At 47.1% G+C, this 21,209-nt stretch overlaps 1 protein-coding gene across 1 annotated transcript in view; it reads right to left on the reverse strand.

Moving 5' to 3' along the window:
- LOC128684068 (cell adhesion molecule Dscam2) overlaps positions 1-21,209 on the reverse strand; it is a 569,487-nt gene that overhangs the window by 197,019 nt on the left and 351,259 nt on the right. The window contains exon 6 of the mRNA XM_070091026.1: positions 3,528-3,667. Within this exon, the coding sequence (XP_069947127.1) occupies positions 3,528-3,667 (140 nt within the window). The remainder of the gene's footprint in view (positions 1-3,527; positions 3,668-21,209) is intronic.

Here is a 21,209-nt window from a genome sequence, read left to right on the forward strand (position 1 = left end):
AGTATGCGGCGCCAGTTTGGAACCCACACCTAGCCAAGCACGTAAAGAAACTAGAGAAAGTGCAAAGGTTTGCAACAAGACTAGTCCCAGAGCTAAGAAGTATGTCCTACGAGGAGAGGTTAAGGGAAATCAACCTGACGACACTGGAGGACAGGAGAGATAGGGGGGACATGATAACGACTTACAAAATACTGAGAGGAATTGACAACGTGGACAAAGACAGGATGTTCCAGAGACTGGACACAGCAACAAGGGGACACAGTTGGAAGTTGAAGACACAGATGAATCACAGGGATGTTAGGAAGTATTTCTTCAGCCACAGAGTAGTCAGTAAGTGGAATAGTTTGGGAAGCGATGTAGTGGAGGCAGGATCCATACATAGCTTTAAGCAGAGGTATGATAAAGCTCACGGCTCGGGGAGAGTGACCTAGTAGCGACCAGTGAAGAGGCGGGGCCAGGAGCTTGGACTCTATCCCTGCAACCTCAACTAGGTGAGTACAACTAGGTGAGTACACACACACACACACACACACACACACACACACTAACAAACAAACAAACAAACAAACAGACAAACAAACAAGCAAACCGACAGAAAAAAGCTAAATTGTCAAAAATCTGTCGTGGATATGACAAAAAAGAGAGAGAACGTAATTTATCTCATGTTTCGTACATTAACTCATGTGTGAAAAACAGTTCATATATTTTTAAATATACATTGACTTGACGATATACAGTTTCGGTCACTGTTGCCACTCCTGTGTGAATATGAAATAATTACCAATCACCTGGTAACAGTGGCATGTGTTGATACGAGTGTGTGTGCTGCGGAGGAGAGGTGTGGAGGTGGGTGGGTGAATGTATGGGTGGATGTGGGTGAGTGTGGGGTCTGAATGTGGGTTGTCAGCGTTGGTTGTGGGGCTACTGTACTTACTGTACTGCAGGGAAATATAAACACATATGCAGTATAATGTGATCCTTTATTGACAACGTTTCACCCACACAGTGGGCTTTTTCAAGTCACACACAGATCTACCTGGGGTGGATAGCGATGAAGAAGTTTCTTCTTCATCGCTATCCCACATAAGAACATAGAAAACTGCAGAAGGTCTACTCACAACTTGTCCAATACCCCTGCCAAGCTACCCAAGACTATAACTCCACCCGGTAGATCATCAGATGCAGCATTCTCCACCTGACCTCAACATTTTGAACATGACTACAAATACTCCCGTACCTTCCACCCCAGGTAGATCTGTGTGTGACTTGAAAAAGCCCACTGTGTGGGTGAAACGTTGTCAATAAAGGATCACATTATACTGCATATGTGTTTATATTTCCATTGTGTCGGTATTTTATACCATTTATTTCCATCCACTGCAGGGGTCGAGTCTCGCTATCGTCCGCACACACTACTCTTTGCCTCATGGGCCCAATCGTACCTCCTCTCTCTCTCTCTCTCTCTCTCTCTCTCTCTCTCTCTCTCTCTCTCTCTCTCTCTATATATATATATATATATATATATATATATATATATATATATATATATATATATATATATATATATATATACATATATATATATATATATATATATATATATATATATATATATATATATATATATATATATATATATATATATATATATATATATATATATATATATATATATATATATATATATATATATATATATATATATATATATATATATATATATATATATATATATATATATATATATATATATATATATCGCGCCGAATAGGTAAAACTGGTCAGTTAGCAAGAACTCATTTAAAATTAAGTCCTTTCTGAAATTTTCTCTTATCCGCTTAAAGATATATTTTTTTTCATTAATGTTAATGTAAAAAAATTTAATTTTGCACTAAAGGAATCTAAGAAAACTTACCTAACCTTATTATAACAAGAGCAATTTATTTTAGCCTAACCCAACTAAAAATATTTTAAATACGTTTTCAGTAATTTAGTACTAAACAAACACAATCAAATATATTTTTTTCGTTAGGTTCAGAATGATTTTGGAGAAATTATTGCATACATAAATTTTCACTTGTCCTATATGGCAAGATGAGCGTTGCTATTTAAGCCAAGATCGCAAGTTCTGCCTATTCGGCACGACATATATATATATTAGGTCATGGCCCTGACACCGCAATAATGCGCTTGTTATGAATGGTATACAATACCAGTAAACAATACCAGCATGTGAAACTTGTGAAATATTTGCTGTTACTTACGCATACATCTACATCAGATCGTTTTTCTTCCTTGTCTATGACCTGCAGCCTCAGTTGATAGCAATCTGTCTGGCTGTTTCTGTAGCATCTCCCGGTCTCCTGTCTTCCCCGCTTCTCTCTTCAACAGCTTGTGTAAGAATAGACACAAATGCAGCATGATGCGACCCTCTTTTGACTTCATTTTGCCTACACATTGGGCTTCGTCACGTCACTACACCACTTTAGGATCTGCTTGTGACTTGATAAAACCCCTTGTGTAGGGCGGAACGTAGCCAATAAAGGATCTCATTATATTGCACCTGTGTCTATTTTTCCATCTTTATGGTGTTAGAAACCATTTATCTCCGTCGTCCACAAACTGGGATATCTCTTCATAATATATATCCAAGTTTTTCTCTAAGTAAAACTGTCCAATATTTAAGAAAGTTTTCACGAAAGCTTAGTGTACATAACGCACAACTCATGTTACGGATGGTGTTAGAACCCCAGGCCAGCGCGTAAGTCCAATAGTTTGCGCACTGGCCTGAAGTTTTACGACTCGCTCGTCATGGGTTCTAACCCCACACGCACAGTGGCTTGTTTGCAATCATGTTATTACGATTTCGTGAGTCGTAAGGGCACGCAAATAATAAAACATAAAGGGAGCGGGAATCTGTTTTAGTCAGTTTTTCCCCTTCGTCTAGCCAACTCTGTCGCTGCCGCGGTGGATCATCTTGCAGTCTGTGGATCAGAAGCTCGTGGCCAGCCTAGGCAGGCGTCTTCTGAGTGTTTAGAAATATATTGGCTATGAAGATATTTTTTTAATTCCTGTCACTAGGACTATTTCTGTCATCTTTGATGTAGTAGTAGTGGTGTGAGTGGTGGGTGTGAGTGGTGGGTGTGAGTGGTGGGTGTGAGTGGTGGGTGTGAGTGGTGGGTGTGAGTGGTGGGTGTGAGTGGTGGGTGTGAGTGGTGGGTGTGAGTGGTGGGTGTGAGTGGTGGGAGTGAGTGATGGGTGTGAGTGGTGGGTGTGAGTGGTGGGTGTGAGTGGTGGGTGTGAGTGATGGGTGTGAGTGGTGGGTGTGAGTGGTGGGAGTGAGTGATGGGTGTGAGTGGTGGGTGTGAAGGTAACAGTGTGAGTAACAGATGTTAGTGTAGAGTTTGGGCGATGGGAACAATGTAGGTGGGGAGTGGAGTGTGGGCATGGGTATGGACGTCAGTAATAACTTACCTTCCAGGGTAACGTAGGCGTGGGCGTGGGTATAGGCATGAGTGATGACTCACCTCCCAGAGTGACGTAGGCGTGGGCGTGGGCGTAGTCTTGGGCGTAGGTGGCAGCACACTGGTAGATACCGGCGTCGGAGGCGTGTATAGGTGAAACGTGCAGCGTCTCTCTGGGTCTGATGGTGACCCGACCCCCTGACCTGTGGGAGGGGAAGGTGTTTAACAGTGACCTGACCCCCTGGCCTTTGGGAGGGGAAGGTGTTTAGCTTTGATCTGACCCCCTGACCTGTGGGAGGGGAGGGGGCTTAACAGTGACCTGACCCCTTGACCTGTGGGAGGGGAGGGAGTTAACAGTGACCTGACCCCCTGACCTATGGGAGGGGAGGCTTAGCATTGACCTGATCCTCTGACCTGTGGAAGAGGAAGGGGTTTAGCAGTGATCTGACCCCTTGACCTGTGGGAGGGGAGGGAGTTAACAGTTGCCTGATCCCCTGACCTGTGGGAGGGGAGGGGGCTTAACAGTCACCTGACCCCTTGACCTGTGGGAGGGAAGGGAGTTAACAGTGACCTGACCCCCTGACCTATGGGAGGGGAGGCTTAGCATTGACCTGATCCTCTGACCTGTGGAAGGGGAAGAGGTTTAGCAGTGATCCGACCCCTTGACCTGTGGGGAGGGGAGGGAGTTAACAGTGGCCTGATCCCCTGACCTGTGGTAGGGGAGGAGGTTTAGCAGTGGCGTGACCCCTTGACCTGTGGAAGGGAAGGGAGTTAACAGTGACCTGACCCCCTGACCTTTGGGAAGGGAGGAGGGATAGCAGTGACCTGACCCCATGACCTGTGGGAGGGGAGGAGGGTTAGCAGTGACCTGACCCCCTGACCTGTGAGAGGGGAGGGAGTTAACAGTGACCTGACCCCCTGACCTGTGGGAGGGGAGGGGGTTTAGCAGTGGCGTGACCCCTTGACCTGTGGAAGGGGAGGGAGTTAACAGTGACCTGACCCCCTGACCTTTGGGAAGGGAGGAGGGTTAGCAGTGACCTGACCCCCTGACCTGTGGGAGGGGAGGAGGGTTAGCAATGACCTGACCCCCTGACCTGTGGGAGGGGAGGGAGTTAACAGTGACCTGACCCCCTGACCTGTGGGAGGAGAGGGGGTTTAGCAGTGGCGTGACCCCTTGACCTGTGGAAGGGGAGGGAGTTAACAGTGACCTGACCCCCTGACCTTTGGGAAGGGAGGAGGGTTAGCAGTGACCTGACCCCCTGACCTGTGGGAGGGGAAGAGGGTTAGCAGTGACCTGACCCCCTGACCTGTGGGAGGGGAGGAGGGTTAGGAGTGACCTGACCCCTTGACCTGTGGGAGGGGAGGCGGGTTAGCAGTGACTTGACCCCCTGACCTGTGGGAGGGGAGGGGGTTTAACAGTGACCTGACCCCCTGACCTTTGAGAGGGGAGGCTTAGCAGTGACCTGACCCCCCTGACCTGTGGGAGGGGAGGCTTAGCATTGACCTGATCCCCTGATCTGTGGAAGGGGAGGGGGTTTAGCAGTGACCTGACCCCTTGACCTGTGGGAAGGGAGGGAGTTAACAGTGACCTGACCCCCTGACCTGTGGGAGGGGAGGGAGTTAACAGTGACCTGACCCCCTGACCTATGGGAGGGGAGGGGGTTTAGCAGTGACCTGACCCCTTGACCTGTGGAAGGGCAGGGAGTTAACAGTGACCTGACCCCCTGACCTGTGGGAGGGGAGGAGAGTTAGCAGTGACCTGATCCCCTGACCTGTGGGAGGGGAGGAGGGTTAGCAGTGACCTGACCCCCTGACCTGTGGGAGGGGAGGAGGGTTAGCAGTGACCTGACCCCCTGACCTGTGGGAGGGGAGGGGGGGTTAGCAGTGACCTAACCCCTTGACTTGTGGAAGGGGAGGGAGCTAACAGTGACCTGACCCCCTGACCTTTGGGAGGGGAGGAGGGTTAGCAGTGACCTGACCCCCTAACCTGTGGGAGGGGAGGGAGTTAACAGTGACCTGACCTCCTGACCTGTGGGAGGAAAGGTTTAGCATTGACGTGACCCCTTGACCTGTGAGAGGGAAAGGGTTTTATCAGTGACCTCACCTGATCTGAGGGAGTGGAGGAGGGCTAGCAGTAACCTGACCCCTTAACCTGTAGGAGGGGAGGGAGTTAACAGTGACCTGACCCCATGACCTGTGGGAGGGGAGGGGGGTTAGCAATGACCTGACCCCTGACCTGTGAGATGGAAGGGAGTCCAGCAATGATCTTGTCTTGATCAAAAATGGATACATCAGCAGTGTGCTGCTACCCGATTCTATATAACAGCTACACAGTGGGAACAGAACCTAAGTATGTTATACTGTCTTATTCCATCACACAGGATGGGTCACATTGTTTTAAAATCTGTCAGCCTTGGTCAGGAGACTTCAGTAGTGTCAGCCTGAGCTGGGAGACTTCAGTAGTGTTAGCCTGAGCTGGGAGACTTCAGTAGTGTCAGCCTGAGCTGGGAGACTTCAGTAGTGTTAGCCTGAGCTGGGAGACTTCAGTAGTGTTAGCCTAAGCTGAGAGACTTCAGTAGTGTTAGTCTGAGCTGAGAGACTTCAGTAGTGTTAGTCTGAGCTGGGAGACTTCAGTAGTGTTAGCCTGAGCTGAGAGACTTCAGTAGTGTTAGCCTGAGCTAGCAGACTTCAGTAGTGTTAGCCTGAGCTGAGAGACTTCAGTAGTGTTAGTCTGAGCTGAGAGACTTCAGTAGTGTTAGCCTGAGCTGAGAGACTTCAGTAGTGTTAGCCTGAGCTGAGAGACTTCAGTAGTGTTAGTCTGAGCTGAGAGACTTCAGTAGTGTTAGTATGAGCTGAGAGACTTCAGTAGTGTTAGTCTGAGATGAGAGACTTCAGTAGTGTTAGCCTGAGCTGAGAGACTTCAGTAGTGTTAGCCTGAGCTGAGAGACTTCAGTAGTGTTAGCCTGAGCTGGGAGACTTCAGTAGTGTTAGCCAGAGCTGAGAGACTTCAGTAGTGTTAGTCTGAGCTGAGAGACTTCAGTACTGTTAGTCTGAGCTGAAAGACTTCAGTAGTGTTAGTCTGAGCTGGGAGACTTCAGTAGTGTTAGCCTGAGCTGGGAGACTTCAGTAGTGTTAGCCAGAGCTGAGAGACTTCAGTAGTGTAAGTCTGAGCTGAGAGACATCAGTAGTGTTAGTCTGAGTTGGGAGACTTCAGTAGTGTTAGTCTGAGCTGGGAGACTTCAGTAGTGTTAGTCTGAGTTGGGAGACTTCAGTAGTGTTAGCCTGAGCTGAGAGACTTCAGTAGTGTTAGCCTGAGCTGAGAGACTTCAGTATTGTTAGTCTGAGCTGAGAGACTTCAGTAGTGTTAGTCTGAGCTGAGAGACTTCAGTAGTGTCAGCCTGAGCTGAGAGACTTCAGTAGTGTTAGCCTGAGCTGAGAGACTTCAGTATTGTTAGTCTGAGCTGAGAGACTTCAGTAGTGTTAGCCTGAGCTGAGAGACTTCAGTAGTGTTAGCCTGAGCTGGGAGACTTCAGTAGTGTTAGCCTGAGCTGGGAGACTTCAGTAGTGTTAGCCTGAGCTGAGAGACTTCAGTAGTGTTAGTCTGAGCTGGGAGACTTCAGTAGTGTTAGTCTGAGCTGGGAGACTTCAGTAGTGTTAGCCTGAGCTGAGAGACTTCAGTAGTGTTAGTCTGAGCTGAGAGACTTCAGTAGTGTTAGTCTGAGCTGGGAGACTTCAGTAGTGTCAGCCTGAGCTGAGAGACTTCAGTAGTGTTAGTCTGAGCTGGGAGACTTCAGTAGTGTTAGCCTGAGCTGAGAGACTTCAGTAGTGTTAGTCTGAGCTGGGAGACTTCAGTAGTGTTAGTCTGAGCTGGGAGACTTCAGTAGTGTTACTTTGAGCTGAGAGACTTCAGTAGTGTTAGTCTGAGCTGGGAGACTTCAGTAGTGTTAGTCTGAGCTGGGAGACTTCAGTAGTGTTAGTCTGAGCTGGGAGACTTCAGTAATGTTAGTCTGAGCTGAGAGACTTCAGTAGTGTTAGCCTGAGCTGGGAGACTTCAGTAGTGTTAGTCTGAGCTGGGAGACTTCAGTAGTGTTAGTCTGAGCTGAGAGACTTCAGTAGTGTTAGTCTGAGCTGGGAGACTTCAGTAGTGTTAGTCTGAGCTGAGAGACTTCAGTAGCGTTAGCCTGAGCTGAGAGACTTCACTAGTGTTAGCCTGAGCTGAGAGACTTCAGTAGTGTTAGTCTGAGTTGAGAGACTTCAGTAGTGTTAGTCTGAGCTGAGAGACTTCAGTAGTGTTAGCCTGAGCTAGGAGACTTCAGTAGTGTTAGTCTGAGCAAGGAGACTTCAGTAGTGTTAGTCTGAGCTGGGAGACTTCAGTAGTGATAGTCTGAGCTGGGAGACTTCAGTAGTGTTAGTCTGAGCTGGGAGACTTCAGTAGTGTTAGTCTGAGCTAGGAGACTTCAGTAGTGTTAGTCTGAGCTGGGAGACTTCAGTAGTGTTAGTCTGAGCTTGGAGACTTCAGTAGTGTTAGTCTGAGCTGTGAGACTTCAGTAGTGTTAGTCTGAGCTGTGAGACTTCAGTAGTGTTAGCCTGAGCTGAGAGATTTCAGTAGTGTTAGCCTGAGCTGAGAGACTTCAGTAGTGTTAGTCTGAGCTAAGAGACTTCAGTAGTGTTAGTCTGAGCTGAGAGACTTCAGTAGTGTTAGTCTGAGCTGGGAGACTTCAGTAGTGTTAGCCTGAGCTGGGAGACTTCAGTAGTGTTAGTCTGAGCTGAGAGACTTCAGTAGTGTTAGTCTGAGCTGAGAGACTTCAGTAGTGTTAGTCTGAGCTGAGAGACTTCAGTAGTGTTAGTCTGAGCTGGGAGACTTCAGTAGTGTTAGCCTGAGCTGAGAGACTTCAGTAGTGTTAGTCTGAGCTGAGAGACTTCAGTAGTGTTAGTCTGAGCTGGGAGACTTCAGTAGTGTTAGCCTGAGCTGAGAGACTTCAGTAGTGTTAGTCTGAGCTGGGAGACTTCAGTAGTGTTAGCCTGAGCTGAGAGACTTCAGTAGTGTTAGTCTGAGCTGTGAGACTTCAGTAGTGTTAGTCTGAGCTGAGAGACTTCAGTAGTGTTAGCCTGAGCTGAGAGACTTCAGTAGTGTTAGTCTGAGCTGAGAGACTTCAGTAGTGTTAGTCTGAGCTGAGAGACTTCAGTAGTGTTAGCCTGAGCTAGGAGACTTCAGTAGTGTTAGTCTGAGCTAGGAGACTTCAGTAGTGTTAGTCTGAGCTGGGAGACTTCAGTAGTGTTAGTCTGAGCTGGGAGACTTCAGTAGTGTTAGTCTGAGCTGGGAGACTTCAGTAGTCTTAGTCTGAGCTAGGAGACGTCAGTAGTGTTAGTCTGAGCTGGGAGACTTCAGTAGTGTTAGTCTGAGCTAGGAGACTTCAGTAGTGTTAGTCTGAGCTGGGAGACTTCAGTAGTGTTAGCCTGAGCTAGGAGACTTCAGTAGTGTTAGTCTGAGCTAGAAGACTTCAGTAGTGTTAGTCTGAGCTGGGAGACTTCAGTAGTGTTAGTCTGAGCTGGGAGACTTCAGTAGTGTTAGCCTGAGCTGGGAGACTTCAATAGTGTTAGTCTGAGCTAGGAGACTTCAGTAGTGTTAGTCTGAGCTGGGAGACTTCAGTAGTGTTAGTCTGAGCTAGGAGACTTCAGTAGTGTTAGTCTGAGCTAGGAGACTTCAGTAGTGTTAGTCTGAGCTGGGAGACTTCAGTAGTGTTAGTCTGAGCTGGGAGACTTCAGTAGTGTTAGTCTGAGCTAGGAGACTTCTGTAGTGTTAGCCTGAGCTGAGAGACTTCAGTAGTGTTAGCCTGAGCTGGGAGACTTCAGTAGTGTTAGTCTGAGCTGGGAGACTTCAGTAGTGTTAGTCTGAGCTAGGAGACTTCAGTAGTGTTAGTCTGAGCTGAGAGACTTCAGTAGTGTTAGTCTGAGCTGAGAGACTTCAGTAGTGTTAGCCTGAGCTGAGAGATTTCAGTAGTGTTAGCCTGAGCTGAGAGACTTCAGTAGTGTTAGTCTGAGCAAAGAGACTTCAATAGTGTTAGTCTGAGCTGAGAGACTTCAGTAGTGTTAGTCTGAGCTGGGAGACTTCAGTAGTGTTAGTCTGAGCTGAGAGACTTCAGTAGTGTTATTCTGAGCTGAGAGACTTCAGTAGTGTTAGTCTGAGCTGAGAGACTTCAGTAGTGTTAGCCTGGGCAGAGAGACTTCAGTAGTGTTAGTCTGAGCTGAGAGACTTCAGTAGTGTTAGTCTGAGCTGGGAGACTTCAGTAGTGTTAGCCTGAGCTGAGAGACTTCAGTAGTGTTAGTCTGAGCTGGGAGACTTCAGTAGTGTTAGCCTGAGCTGGGAGACTTCAGTAGTGTTAGCCAGAGCTGAGAGACTTCAGTAGTGTTAGTCTGAGCTGAGAGACTTCAGTAGTGTTAGTCTGAGTTGGGAGACTTCAGTAGTGTTAGTCTGAGCTGAGAGACTTCAGTAGTGTTAGCCTGAGCTGAGAGACTTCAGTAGTGTTAGTCTGAGCTGAGAGACTTCAGTAGTGTTAGTCTGAGCTGAGAGACTTCAGTAGTGTTAGTCTGAGCTGAGAGACTTCAGTAGTGTTAGTCTGAGCTAGGAGACTTCAGTAGTGTTAGTCTGAGCTGAGAGACTTCAGTAGTGTTAGCCTGAGCTGAGAGACTTCAGTAGTGTTAGCCTGAGCTGGGAGACTTCAGTAGTGTTAGTCTTAGCTGCGAGACTTCAGTAGTGTTAGTCTGAGCTGAGAGACTTCAGTAGTGTTAGTCTGAGCTGGGAGACTTCAGTAGTGTTAGTCTGAGCTGGGAGACTTCAGTAGTGTTAGCCTGAGCTGAGAGACTTCAGTAGTGTTAGTCTGAGCTGAGAGACTTCAGTAGTGTTAGTCTGAGCTGGGAGACTTCAGTAGTGTTAGCCTGAGCTGAGAGACTTCAGTAGTGTTAGTCTGAGCTGGGAGACTTCAGTAGTGTTAGCCTAAGCTGAGAGACTTCAGTAGTGTTAGTCTGAGCTGGGAGGCTTCAGTAATGTTAGTCTGAGCTGGGAGACTTCAGTAGTGTTACTCTGAGCTGAGAGACTTCAGTAGTGTTAGTCTGAGCTGGGAGACTTCAGTAGTGTTAGTCTGAGCTGGGAGACTTCAGTAGTGTTAGTCTGAGCTGGGAGACTTCAGTAGTGTTAGTCTGAGCTGAGAGACTTCAGTAGTGTTAGCCTGAGCTGGGAGACTTCAGTAGTGTTAGTCTGAGCTGGGAGACTTCAGTAGTGTTAGTCTGAGCTGAGAGACTTCAGTAGTGTTAGTCTGAGCTGGGAGACTTCAGTAGTGTTAGTCTGAGCTGAGAGACTTCAGTAGTGTTAGTCTGAGCTAGGAGACTTCAGTAGTGTTAGTCTGAGCTGGGAGACTTCAGTAGTGTTAGTCTGAGCTAGGAGACTTCAGTAGTGTTAGTCTGAGCTAGGAGACTTCAGTAGTGTTAGCCTGAGCTAGGAGACTTCAGTAGTGTTAGTCTGAGCTAGGAGACTTCAGTAGTGTTAGTCTGAGCTGGGAGACTTCAGTAGTGATAGTCTGAGCTGGGAGACTTCAGTAGTGTTAGTCTGAGCTGGGAGACTTCAGTAGTGTTAGTCTGGGCTAGGAGACTTCAGTAGTGTTAGTCTGAGCTGGGAGACTTCAGTAGTGTTAGTCTGAGCTAGGAGACTTCAGTAGTGTTAGTCTGAGCTGAGAGACTTCAGTAGTGTTAGTCTGAGCTGAGAGACTTCAGTAGTGTTAGCCTGAGCTGAGAGATTTCAGTAGTGTTAGCCTGAGCTGAGAGACTTCAGTAGTGTTAGTCTGAGCTAAGAGACTTCAGTAGTGTTAGTCTGAGCTGAGAGACTTCAGTAGTGTTAGTCTGAGCTGGGAGACTTCAGTAGTGTTAGCCTGAGCTGGGAGACTTCAGTAGTGTTAGTCTGAGCTGAGAGACTTCAGTAGTGTTAGTCTGAGCTGAGAGACTTCAGTAGTGTTAGTCTGAGCTGAGAGACTTCAGTAGTGTTAGTCTGATCTGGGAGACTTCAGTAGTGTTAGCCTGAGCTGAGAGACTTCAGTAGTGTTAGTCTGAGCTGAGAGACTTCAGTAGTGTTAGTCTGACCTGGGAGACTTCAGTAGTGTTAGCCAGAGCTGAGAGACTTCAGTAGTGTTAGTCTGAGCTGGGAGACTTCAGTAGTGTTAGCCTGAGCTGAGAGACTTCAGTAGTGTTAGTCTGAGCTGGGAGACTTCAGTAGTGTTAGCCTGAGCTGAAAGACTTCAGTAGTGTTAGTCTGAGCTGGGAGACTTCAGTAGTGTTAGTCTGAGCTGAGAGACTTCAGTAGTGTTAGCCTGAGCTGAGAGACTTCAGTAGTGTTAGTCTGAGCTGAGAGACTTCAGTAGTGTTAGTCTGAGCTGAGAGACTTCAGTAGTGTTAGCCTGAGCTAGGAGACTTCAGTAGTGTTAGTCTGAGCTAGGAGACTTCAGTAGTGTTAGTCTGAGCTGGGAGACTTCAGTAGTGTTAATCTGAGCTGGGAGACTTCAGTAGTGTTAGTCTGAGCTGGGAGACTTCAGTAGTCTTAGTCTGAGCTAGGAGACGTCAGTAGTGTTAGTCTGAGCTGGGAGACTTCAGTAGTGTTAGTCTGAGCTAGGAGACTTCAGTAGTGTTAGTCTGAGCTGGGAGACTTCAGTAGTGTTAGCCTGAGCTAGGAGACTTCAGTAGTGTTAGTCCGAGCTAGAAGACTTCAGTAGTGTTAGTCTGAGCTGGGAGACTTCAGTAGTGTTAGTCTGAGCTGGGAGACTTCAGTAGTGTTAGCCTGAGCTGGGAGACTTCAGTAGTGTTAGTCTGAGCTAGGAGACTTCAGTAGTGTTAGTCTGAGCTGGGAGACTTCAGTAGTGTTAGTCTGAGCTAGGAGACTTCAGTAGTGTTAGTCTGAGCTAGGAGACTTCAGTAGTGTTAGTCTGAGCTGGGAGACTTCAGTAGTTTTAGTCTGAGCTGGGAGACTTCAGTAGTGTTAGTCTGAGCTAGGAGACTTCTGTAGTGTTAGCCTGAGCTGAGAGACTTCAGTAGTGTTAGCCTGAGCTGGGAGACTTCAGTAGTGTTAGTCTGAGCTGGGAGACTTCAGTAGTGTTAGCCTGAGCTGAGAGACTTCAGTAGTGTTAGTCTGAGCTGAGAGACTTCAGTAGTGTTAGTATGAGCTGAGAGACTTCAGTAGTGTTAGTCTGAGATGAGAGACTTCAGTAGTGTTAGCCTGAGCTGAGAGACTTCAGTAGTGTTAGCCTGAGCTGAGAGACTTCAGTAGTGTTAGCCTGAGCTGGGAGACTTCAGTAGTGTTAGCCAGAGCTGAGAGACTTCAGTAGTGTTAGTCTGAGCTGAGAGACTTCAGTACTGTTAGTCTGAGCTGAAAGACTTCAGTAGTGTTAGTCTGAGCTGGGAGACTTCAGTAGTGTTAGCCTGAGCTGGGAGACTTCAGTAGTGTTAGCCAGAGCTGAGAGACTTCAGTAGTGTAAGTCTGAGCTGAGAGACTTCAGTAGTGTTAGTCTGAGTTGGGAGACTTCAGTAGTGTTAGTCTGAGCTGGGAGACTTCAGTAGTGTTAGTCTGAGTTGGGAGACTTCAGTAGTGTTAGTCTGAGCTGAGAGACTTCAGTAGTGTTAGCCTGAGCTGAGAGACTTCAGTAGTGTTAGTCTGAGCTGAGAGACTTCAGTAGTGTTAGTCTGAGCTGAGAGACTTCAGTAGTGTTAGTCTGAGCTGAGAGACTTCAGTAGTGTTAGTCTGAGCTAGGAGACTTCAGTAGTGTTAGTCTGAGCTGAGAGACTTCAGTAGTGTTAGCCTGAGCTGAGAGACTTCAGTAGTGTTAGCCTGAGCTGGGAGACTTCAGTAGTGTTAGTCTGAGCTGGGAGACTTCAGTAGTGTTAGTCTGAGCTGAGAGACTTCAGTAGTGTTAGTCTGAGCTGGGAGACTTCAGTAGTGTTAGTCTGAGCTGGGAGACTTCAGTAGTGTTAGCCTGAGCTGAGAGACTTCAGTAGTGTTAGTCTGAGCTGAGAGACTTCAGTAGTGTTAGTCTGAGCTGGGAGACTTCAGTAGTGTTAGCCTGAGCTGAGAGACTTCAGTAGTGTTAGTCTGAGCTGGGAGACTTCAGTAGTGTTAGCCTGAGCTGAGAGACTTCAGTAGTGTTAGTCTGAGCTGGGAGACTTCAGTAGTGTTAGTCTGAGCTGGGAGACTTCAGTAGTGTTACTTTGAGCTGAGAGACTTCAGTAGTGTTAGTCTGAGCTGGGAGACTTCAGTAGTGTTAGTCTGAGCTGGGAGACTTCAGTAGTGTTAGTCTGAGCTGGGAGACTTCAGTAGTGTTAGTCTGAGCTGAGAGACTTCAGTAGTGTTAGCCTGAGCTGGGAGACTTCAGTAGTGTTAGTCTGAGCTGGGAGACTTCAGTAGTGTTAGTCTGAGCTGAGAGACTTCAGTAGTGTTAGTCTGAGCTGGGAGACTTCAGTAGTGTTAGTCTGAGCTGAGAGACTTCAGTAGCGTTAGCCTGAGCTGAGAGACTTCACTAGTGTTAGCCTGAGCTGAGAGACTTCAGTAGTGTTAGTCTGAGTTGAGAGACTTCAGTAGTGTTAGTCTGAGCTGAGAGACTTCAGTAGTGTTAGCCTGAGCTAGGAGACTTCAGTAGTGTTAGTCTGAGCAAGGAGACTTCAGTAGTGTTAGTCTGAGCTGGGAGACTTCAGTAGTGATAGTCTGAGCTGGGAGACTTCAGTAGTGTTAGTCTGAGCTGGGAGACTTCAGTAGTGTTAGTCTGAGCTAGGAGACTTCAGTAGTGTTAGTCTGAGCTGGGAGACTTCAGTAGTGTTAGTCTGAGCTAGGAGACTTCAGTAGTGTTAGTCTGAGCTGAGAGACTTCAGTAGTGTTAGTCTGAGCTGAGAGACTTCAGTAGTGTTAGCCTGAGCTGAGAGATTTCAGTAGTGTTAGCCTGAGCTGAGAGACTTCAGTAGTGTTAGTCTGAGCTAAGAGACTTCAGTAGTGTTAGTCTGAGCGGAGAGACTTCAGTAGTGTTAGTCTGAGCTGGGAGACTTCAGTAGTGTTAGCCTGAGCTGGGAGACTTCAGTAGTGTTAGTCTGAGCTGAGAGACTTCAGTAGTGTTAGTCTGAGCTGAGAGACTTCAGTAGTGTTAGTCTGAGCTGAGAGACTTCAGTAGTGTTAGTCTGAGCTGGGAGACTTCAGTAGTGTTAGCCTGAGCTGAGAGACTTCAGTAGTGTTAGTCTGAGCTGAGAGACTTCAGTAGTGTTAGTCTGAGCTGGGAGACTTCAGTAGTGTTAGCCTGAGCTGAGAGACTTCAGTAGTGTTAGTCTGAGCTGGGAGACTTCAGTAGTGTTAGCCTGAGCTGAGAGACATCAGTAGTGTTAGTCTGAGCTGGGAGACTTCAGTAGTGTTAGTCTGAGCTGAGAGACTTCAGTAGTGTTAGCCTGAGCTGAGAGACTTCAGTAGTGTTAGTCTGAGCTGAGAGACTTCAGTAGTGTTAGTCTGAGCTGAGAGACTTCAGTAGTGTTAGCCTGAGCTAGGAGACTTCAGTAGTGTTAGTCTGAGCTAGGAGACTTCAGTAGTGTTAGTCTGAGCTGGGAGACTTCAGTAGTGTTAGTCTGAGCTGGGAGACTTCAGTAGTGTTAGTCTGAGCTGGGAGACTTCAGTAGTCTTAGTCTGAGCTAGGAGACGTCAGTAGTGTTAGTCTGAGCTGGGAGACTTCAGTAGTGTTAGTCTGAGCTAGGAGACTTCAGTAGTGTTAGTCTGAGCTGGGAGACTTCAGTAGTGTTAGCCTGAGCTAGGAGACTTCAGTAGTGTTAGTCTGAGCTAGTAGACTTCAGTAGTGTTAGTCTGAGCTGGGAGACTTCAGTAGTGTTAGTCTGAGCTGGGAGACTTCAGTAGTGTTAGCCTGAGCTGGGAGACTTCAGTAGTGTTAGTCTGAGCTAGGAGACTTCAGTAGTGTTAGTCTGAGCTGGGAGACTTCAGTAGTGTTAGTCTGAGCTAGGAGACTTCAGTAGTGTTAGTCTGAGCTAGGAGACTTCAGTAGTGTTAGTCTGAGCTGGGAGACTTCAGTAGTGTTAGTCTGAGCTGGGAGACTTCAGTAGTGTTAGTCTGAGCTAGGAGACTTCTGTAGTGTTAGCCTGAGCTGAGAGACTTCAGTAGTGTTAGCCTGAGCTGGGAGACTTCAGTAGTGTTAGTCTGAGCTGGGAGACTTCAGTAGTGTTAGTCTGAGCTAGGAGACTTCAGTAGTGTTAGTCTGAGCTGAGAGACTTCAGTAGTGTTAGTCTGAGCTGAGAGACTTCAGTAGTGTTAGCCTGAGCTGAGAGATTTCAGTAGTGTTAGCCTGAGCTGAGAGACTTCAGTAGTGTTAGTCTGAGCAAAGAGACTTCAATAGTGTTAGTCTGAGCTGAGAGACTTCAGTAGTGTTAGTCTGAGCTGGGAGACTTCAGTAGTGTTAGTCTGAGCTGAGAGACTTCAGTAGTGTTATTCTGAGCTGAGAGACTTCAGTAGTGTTAGTTTGAGCTGGGAGACTTCAGTAGTGTTAGCCTGGGCAGAGAGACTTCAGTAGTGTTAGTCTGAGCTGAGAGACTTCAGTAGTGTTAGTCTGAGCTGGGAGACTTCAGTAGTGTTAGCCTGAGCTGAGAGACTTCAGTAGTGTTAGTCTGAGCTGGGAGACTTCAGTAGTGTTAGCCTGAGCTGGGAGACTTCAGTAGTGTTAGCCAGAGCTGAGAGACTTCAGTAGTGTTAGTCTGAGCTGAGAGACTTCAGTAGTGTTAGTCTGAGTTGGGAGACTTCAGTAGTGTTAGTCTGAGCTGAGAGACTTCAGTAGTGTTAGCCTGAGCTGAGAGACTTCAGTAGTGTTAGTCTGAGCTGAGAGACTTCAGTAGTGTTAGTCTGAGCTGGGAGACTTCAGTAGTGTTAGTCTGAGCTGAGAGACTTCAGTAGTGTTAGTCTGAGCTAGGAGACTTCAGTAGTGTTAGTCTGAGCTGAGAGACTTCAGTAGTGTTAGCCTGAGCTGAGAGACTTCAGTAGTGTTAGCCTGAGCTGGGAGACTTCAGTAGTGTTAGTCTGAGCTAGGAGACTTCAGTAGTGTTAGTCTGAGCTGAGAGACTTCAGTAGTGTTAGTCTGAGCTGGGAGACTTCAGTAGTGTTAGTCTGAGCTGGGAGACTTCAGTAGTGTTAGCCTGAGCTGAGAGACTTCAGTAGTGTTAGTCTGAGCTGAGAGACTTCAGTAGTGTTAGTCTGAGCTGGGACACTTCAGTAGTGTTAGCCTGAGCTGAGAGACTTCAGTAGTGTTAGTCTGAGCTGGGAGACTTCAGTAGTGTTAGCCTGAGCTGAGAGACTTCAGTAGTGTTAGTCTGAGCTGGGAGGCTTCAGTAATGTTAGTCTGAGCTGGGAGACTTCAGTAGTGTTACTCTGAGCTGAGAGACTTCAGTAGTGTTAGTCTGAGCTGGGAGACTTCAGTAGTGTTAGTCTGAGCTGGGAGACTTCAGTAGTGTTAGTCTGAGCTGGGAGACTTCAGTAGTGTTAGTCTGAGCTGAGAGACTTCAGTAGTGTTAGCCTGAGCTGGGAGACTTCAGTAGTGTTAGTCTGAGCTGGGAGACTTCAGTAGTGTTAGTCTGAGCTGAGAGACTTCAGTAGTGTTAGTCTGAGCTGGGAGACTTCAGTAGTGTTAGTCTGAGCTGAGAGACTTCAGTAGCGTTAGCCTGAGCTGAGAGACTTCAGTAGTGTTAGCCTGAGCTGAGAGACTTGAGTAGTGTTAGTCCGAGTTGAGAGACTTCAGTAGTGTTAGTCTGAGCTGAGAGACTTCAGTAGTGTTAGCCTGAGCTAGGAGACTTCAGTAGTGTTAGTCTGAGCTAGGAGACTTCAGTAGTGTTAGTCTGAGCTGGGAGACTTCAGTAGTGATAGTCTGAGCTGGGAGACTTCAGTAGTGTTAGTCTGAGCTGGGAGACTTCAGTAGTGTTAGTCTGGGCTAGGAGACTTCAGTAGTGTTAGTCTGAGCTGGGAGACTTCAGTAGTGTTAGTCTGAGCTAGGAGACTTCAGTAGTGTTAGTCTGAGCTGAGAGACTTCAGTAGTGTTAGTCTGAGCTGAGAGACTTCAGTAGTGTTAGCCTGAGCTGAGAGATTTCAGTAGTGTTAGCCTGAGCTGAGAGACTTCAGTAGTGTTAGTCTGAGCTAAGAGACTTCAGTAGTGTTAGTCTGAGCTGAGAGACTTCAGTAGTGTTAGTCTGAGCTGGGAGACTTCAGTAGTGTTAGCCTGAGCTGGGAGACTTCAGTAGTGTTAGTCTGAGCTGAGAGACTTCAGTAGTGTTAGTCTGAGCTGAGAGACTTCAGTAGTGTTAGTCTGAGCTGAGAGACTTCAGTAGTGTTAGTCTGATCTGGGAGACTTCAGTAGTGTTAGCCTGAGCTGAGAGACTTCAGTAGTGTTAGTCTGAGCTGAGAGACTTCAGTAGTGTTAGTCTGACCTGGGAGACTTCAGTAGTGTTAGCCTGAGCTGAGAGACTTCAGTAGTGTTAGTCTGAGCTGGGAGACTTCAGTAGTGTTAGCCTGAGCTGAGAGACTTCAGTAGTGTTAGTCTGAGCTGGGAGACTTCAGTAGTGTTAGCCTGAGCTGAAAGACTTCAGTAGTGTTAGTCTGAGCTGGGAGACTTCAGTAGTGTTAGTCTGAGCTGAGAGACTTCAGTAGTGTTAGCCTGAGCTGAGAGACTTCAGTAGTGTTAGTCTGAGCTGAGAGACATCAGTAGTGTTAGTCTGAGCTGAGAGACTTCAGTAGTGTTAGCCTGAGCTAGGAGACTTCAGTAGTGTTAGTCTGAGCTAGGAGACTTCAGTAGTGTTAGTCTGAGCTGGGAGACTTCAGTAGTGTTAATCTGAGCTGGGAGACTTCAGTAGTGTTAGTCTGAGCTGGGAGACTTCAGTAGTCTTAGTCTGAGCTAGGAGACGTCAGTAGTGTTAGTCTGAGCTGGGAGACTTCAGTAGTGTTAGTCTGAGCTAGGAGACTTCAGTAGTGTTAGTCTGAGCTGGGAGACTTCAGTAGTGTTAGCCTGAGCTAGGAGACTTCAGTAGTGTTAGTCTGAGCTAGAAGACTTCAGTAGTGTTAGTCTGAGCTGGGAGACTTCAGTAGTGTTAGTCTGAGCTGGGAGACTTCAGTAGTGTTAGCCTGAGCTGGGAGACTTCAGTAGTGTTAGTCTGAGCTAGGAGACTTCAGTAGTGTTAGTCTGAGCTGGGAGACTTCAGTAGTGTTAGTCTGAGCTAGGAGACTTCAGTAGTGTTAGTCTGAGCTAGGAGACTTCAGTAGTGTTAGTCTGAGCTGGGAGACTTCAGTAGTTTTAGTCTGAGCTGGGAGACTTCAGTAGTGTTAGTCTGAGCTAGGAGACTTCTGTAGTGTTAGCCTGAGCTGAGAGACTTCAGTAGTGTTAGCCTGAGCTGGGAGACTTCAGTAGTGTTAGTCTGAGCTGGGAGACTTCAGTAGTGTTAGTCTGAGCTGACAGACTTCAGTAGTGTTAGTCTGAGCTGAGAGACTTCAGTAGTGTTAGCCTGAGCTGAGAGATTTCAGTGGTGTTAGCCTGAGCTGAGAGACTTCAGTAGTGTTAGTCTGAGCTAAGAGACTTCAATAGTGTTAGTCTGAGCTGAGAGACTTCAGTAGTGTTAGTCTGAGCTGGGAGACTTCAGTAGTGTTAGTCTGAGCTGAGAGACTTCAGTAGTGTTAGTCTGAGCTGAGAGACTTCAGTAGTGTTAGTCTGAGCTGGGAGACTTCAGTAGTGTTAGCCTGGGCTGAGAGACTTCAGTAGTGTTAGTCTGAGCTGAGAGACTTCAGTAGTGTTAGTCTGAGCTGGGAGACTTCAGTAGTGTTAGCCTGAGCTGAGAGACTTCAGTAGTGTTAGTCTGAGCTGGGAGACTTCAGTAGTGTTAGCCTGAGCTGAGAGACTTCAGTAGTGTTAGTCTGAGCTGGGAGACTTCAGTAGTGTTAGCCTGAGCTGAGAGACTTCAGTAGTGTTAGTCTGAGCTGGGAGACTTCAGTAGTGTTAGTCTGAGCTGAGAGACTTCAGTACTGTTAGCCTGAGCTGAGAGACTTCAGTAGTGTTAGTCTGAGCTGAGAGACTTCAGTAGTGTTAGTCTGAGCTGAGAGACTTCAGTAGTGTTAGCCTGAGCTAGGAGACTTCAGTAGTGTTAGTCTGAGCTAGGAGACTTCAGTAGTGTTAGTCTGGGCTGGGAGACTTCAGTAGTGTTAGTCTGAGCTGGGAGACTTCAGTAGTGTTAGTCTGAGCTGGGAGACTTCAGTAGTCTTAGTCTGAGCTAGGAGACTTAAGTAGTGTTAGTCTGAGCTGGGAGACTTCAGTAGTGTTAGTCTGAGCTAGGAGACTTCAGTAGTGTTAGTCTGAGCTGAGAGACTTCAGTAGTGTTAGTCTGAGCTGAGAGACTTCAGTAGTGTTAGTCTGAGCTGAGAGACTTCAGTAGTGTTAGTCTGAGCTGGGAGACTTCAGTAGTGTTAGCCTGAGCTAGGAGACTTCAGTAGTGTTAGTCTGAGCTAGAAGACTTCAGTAGTGTTAGTCTGAGCTGGGAGACTTCAGTAGTGTTAGCCTGAGCTGGGAGACTTCAGTAGTGTTAGTCTGAGCGAGGAGACTTCAGTAGTGTTAGTCTAAGCTGGGAAACTTCAGTAGTGTTAGTCTGAGCTAGGAGACTTCAGTAGTGTTAGTCTGAGCTAGGAGACTTCAGTAGTGTTAGTCTGAGCTGGGAGACTTCAGTAGTGTTAGTCTGAGCTGGGAGACTTCAGTAGTGTTAGTCTGAGCTAGGAGACTTCTGTAGCGTTAGCCTGAGCTGAGAGACTTCAGTAGTGTTAGTCTGAGCTGGGAGACTTCAGTAGTGTTAGTCTGAGCTAGGAGACTTCAGTAGTGTTAGTCTGAGCTAGGAGACTTCAGTAGTGTTAGTCTGAGCTGGGAGACTTCAGTAGTGTTAGTCTGAGCTAGGAGACTTCAGTAGTGTTAGTCTGAGCTGGGAGAGTTCAGTAGTGTTAGTCTGAGCTAGGAGACTTCAGTAGTGTTAGTCTGTGCTGGGAGACTTCAGTAGTGTTAGTCTGAGCTGGGAGACTTCAGTAGTGTTAGTCTGAGCTGGGAGACTTCAGTAGTGTTAGTCTGAGCTGAGAGACTTCAGTAGTGTTAGTCTGAGCTAGGAGACTTCAGTAGTGTTAGTCTGAGCTGGGAGACTTCAGTAGTGTTAGTCTGAGCTGGGAGACTTCAGTAGTGTTAGCCTGAGCTGAGAGACTTCAGTATTGTTAGCCTGAGCTGAGAGATATCAGTAGTGTTAGTCTGAGCTAGGAGACTTCAGTAGTGTTAGTCTGAGCTAGGAGACTTCAGTAGTGTTAGCCTGAGCTGAGAGACTTTAGTAGTGTTAGTCTGAGCTGGGAGACTTCAGTAGTGTTAGCCTGAGCTGAGAGACTTCAGTAGTGTTAGTCTGAGCTGGGAGACTTCAGTAGTGTTAGTCTGAGCTGGGAGACTTCAGTAGTGTTAGTCTGAGCTAGGAGACTTCAGTAGTGTTAGTCTGAGCTGAGAGACTTCAGTAGTGTTAGCCTGAGCTGAGAGACTTCTGTAGTGTTAGCCTGAGCTGAGAGACTTCAGTATTGTTAGTCTGAGCTTGGAGACTTCAGTAATGTTAGCCTGAGCTGAGAGACTTCAGTAGTGTTAGTCTGAGCTGGGAGACTTCAGTAGTGTTAGTCTGAGCTGGGAGACTTCAGTA

This window comes from Cherax quadricarinatus, chromosome 3, assembly GCF_038502225.1.
Source record: "Cherax quadricarinatus isolate ZL_2023a chromosome 3, ASM3850222v1, whole genome shotgun sequence".
Lineage (NCBI taxonomy): Eukaryota > Metazoa > Arthropoda > Malacostraca > Decapoda > Parastacidae > Cherax > Cherax quadricarinatus.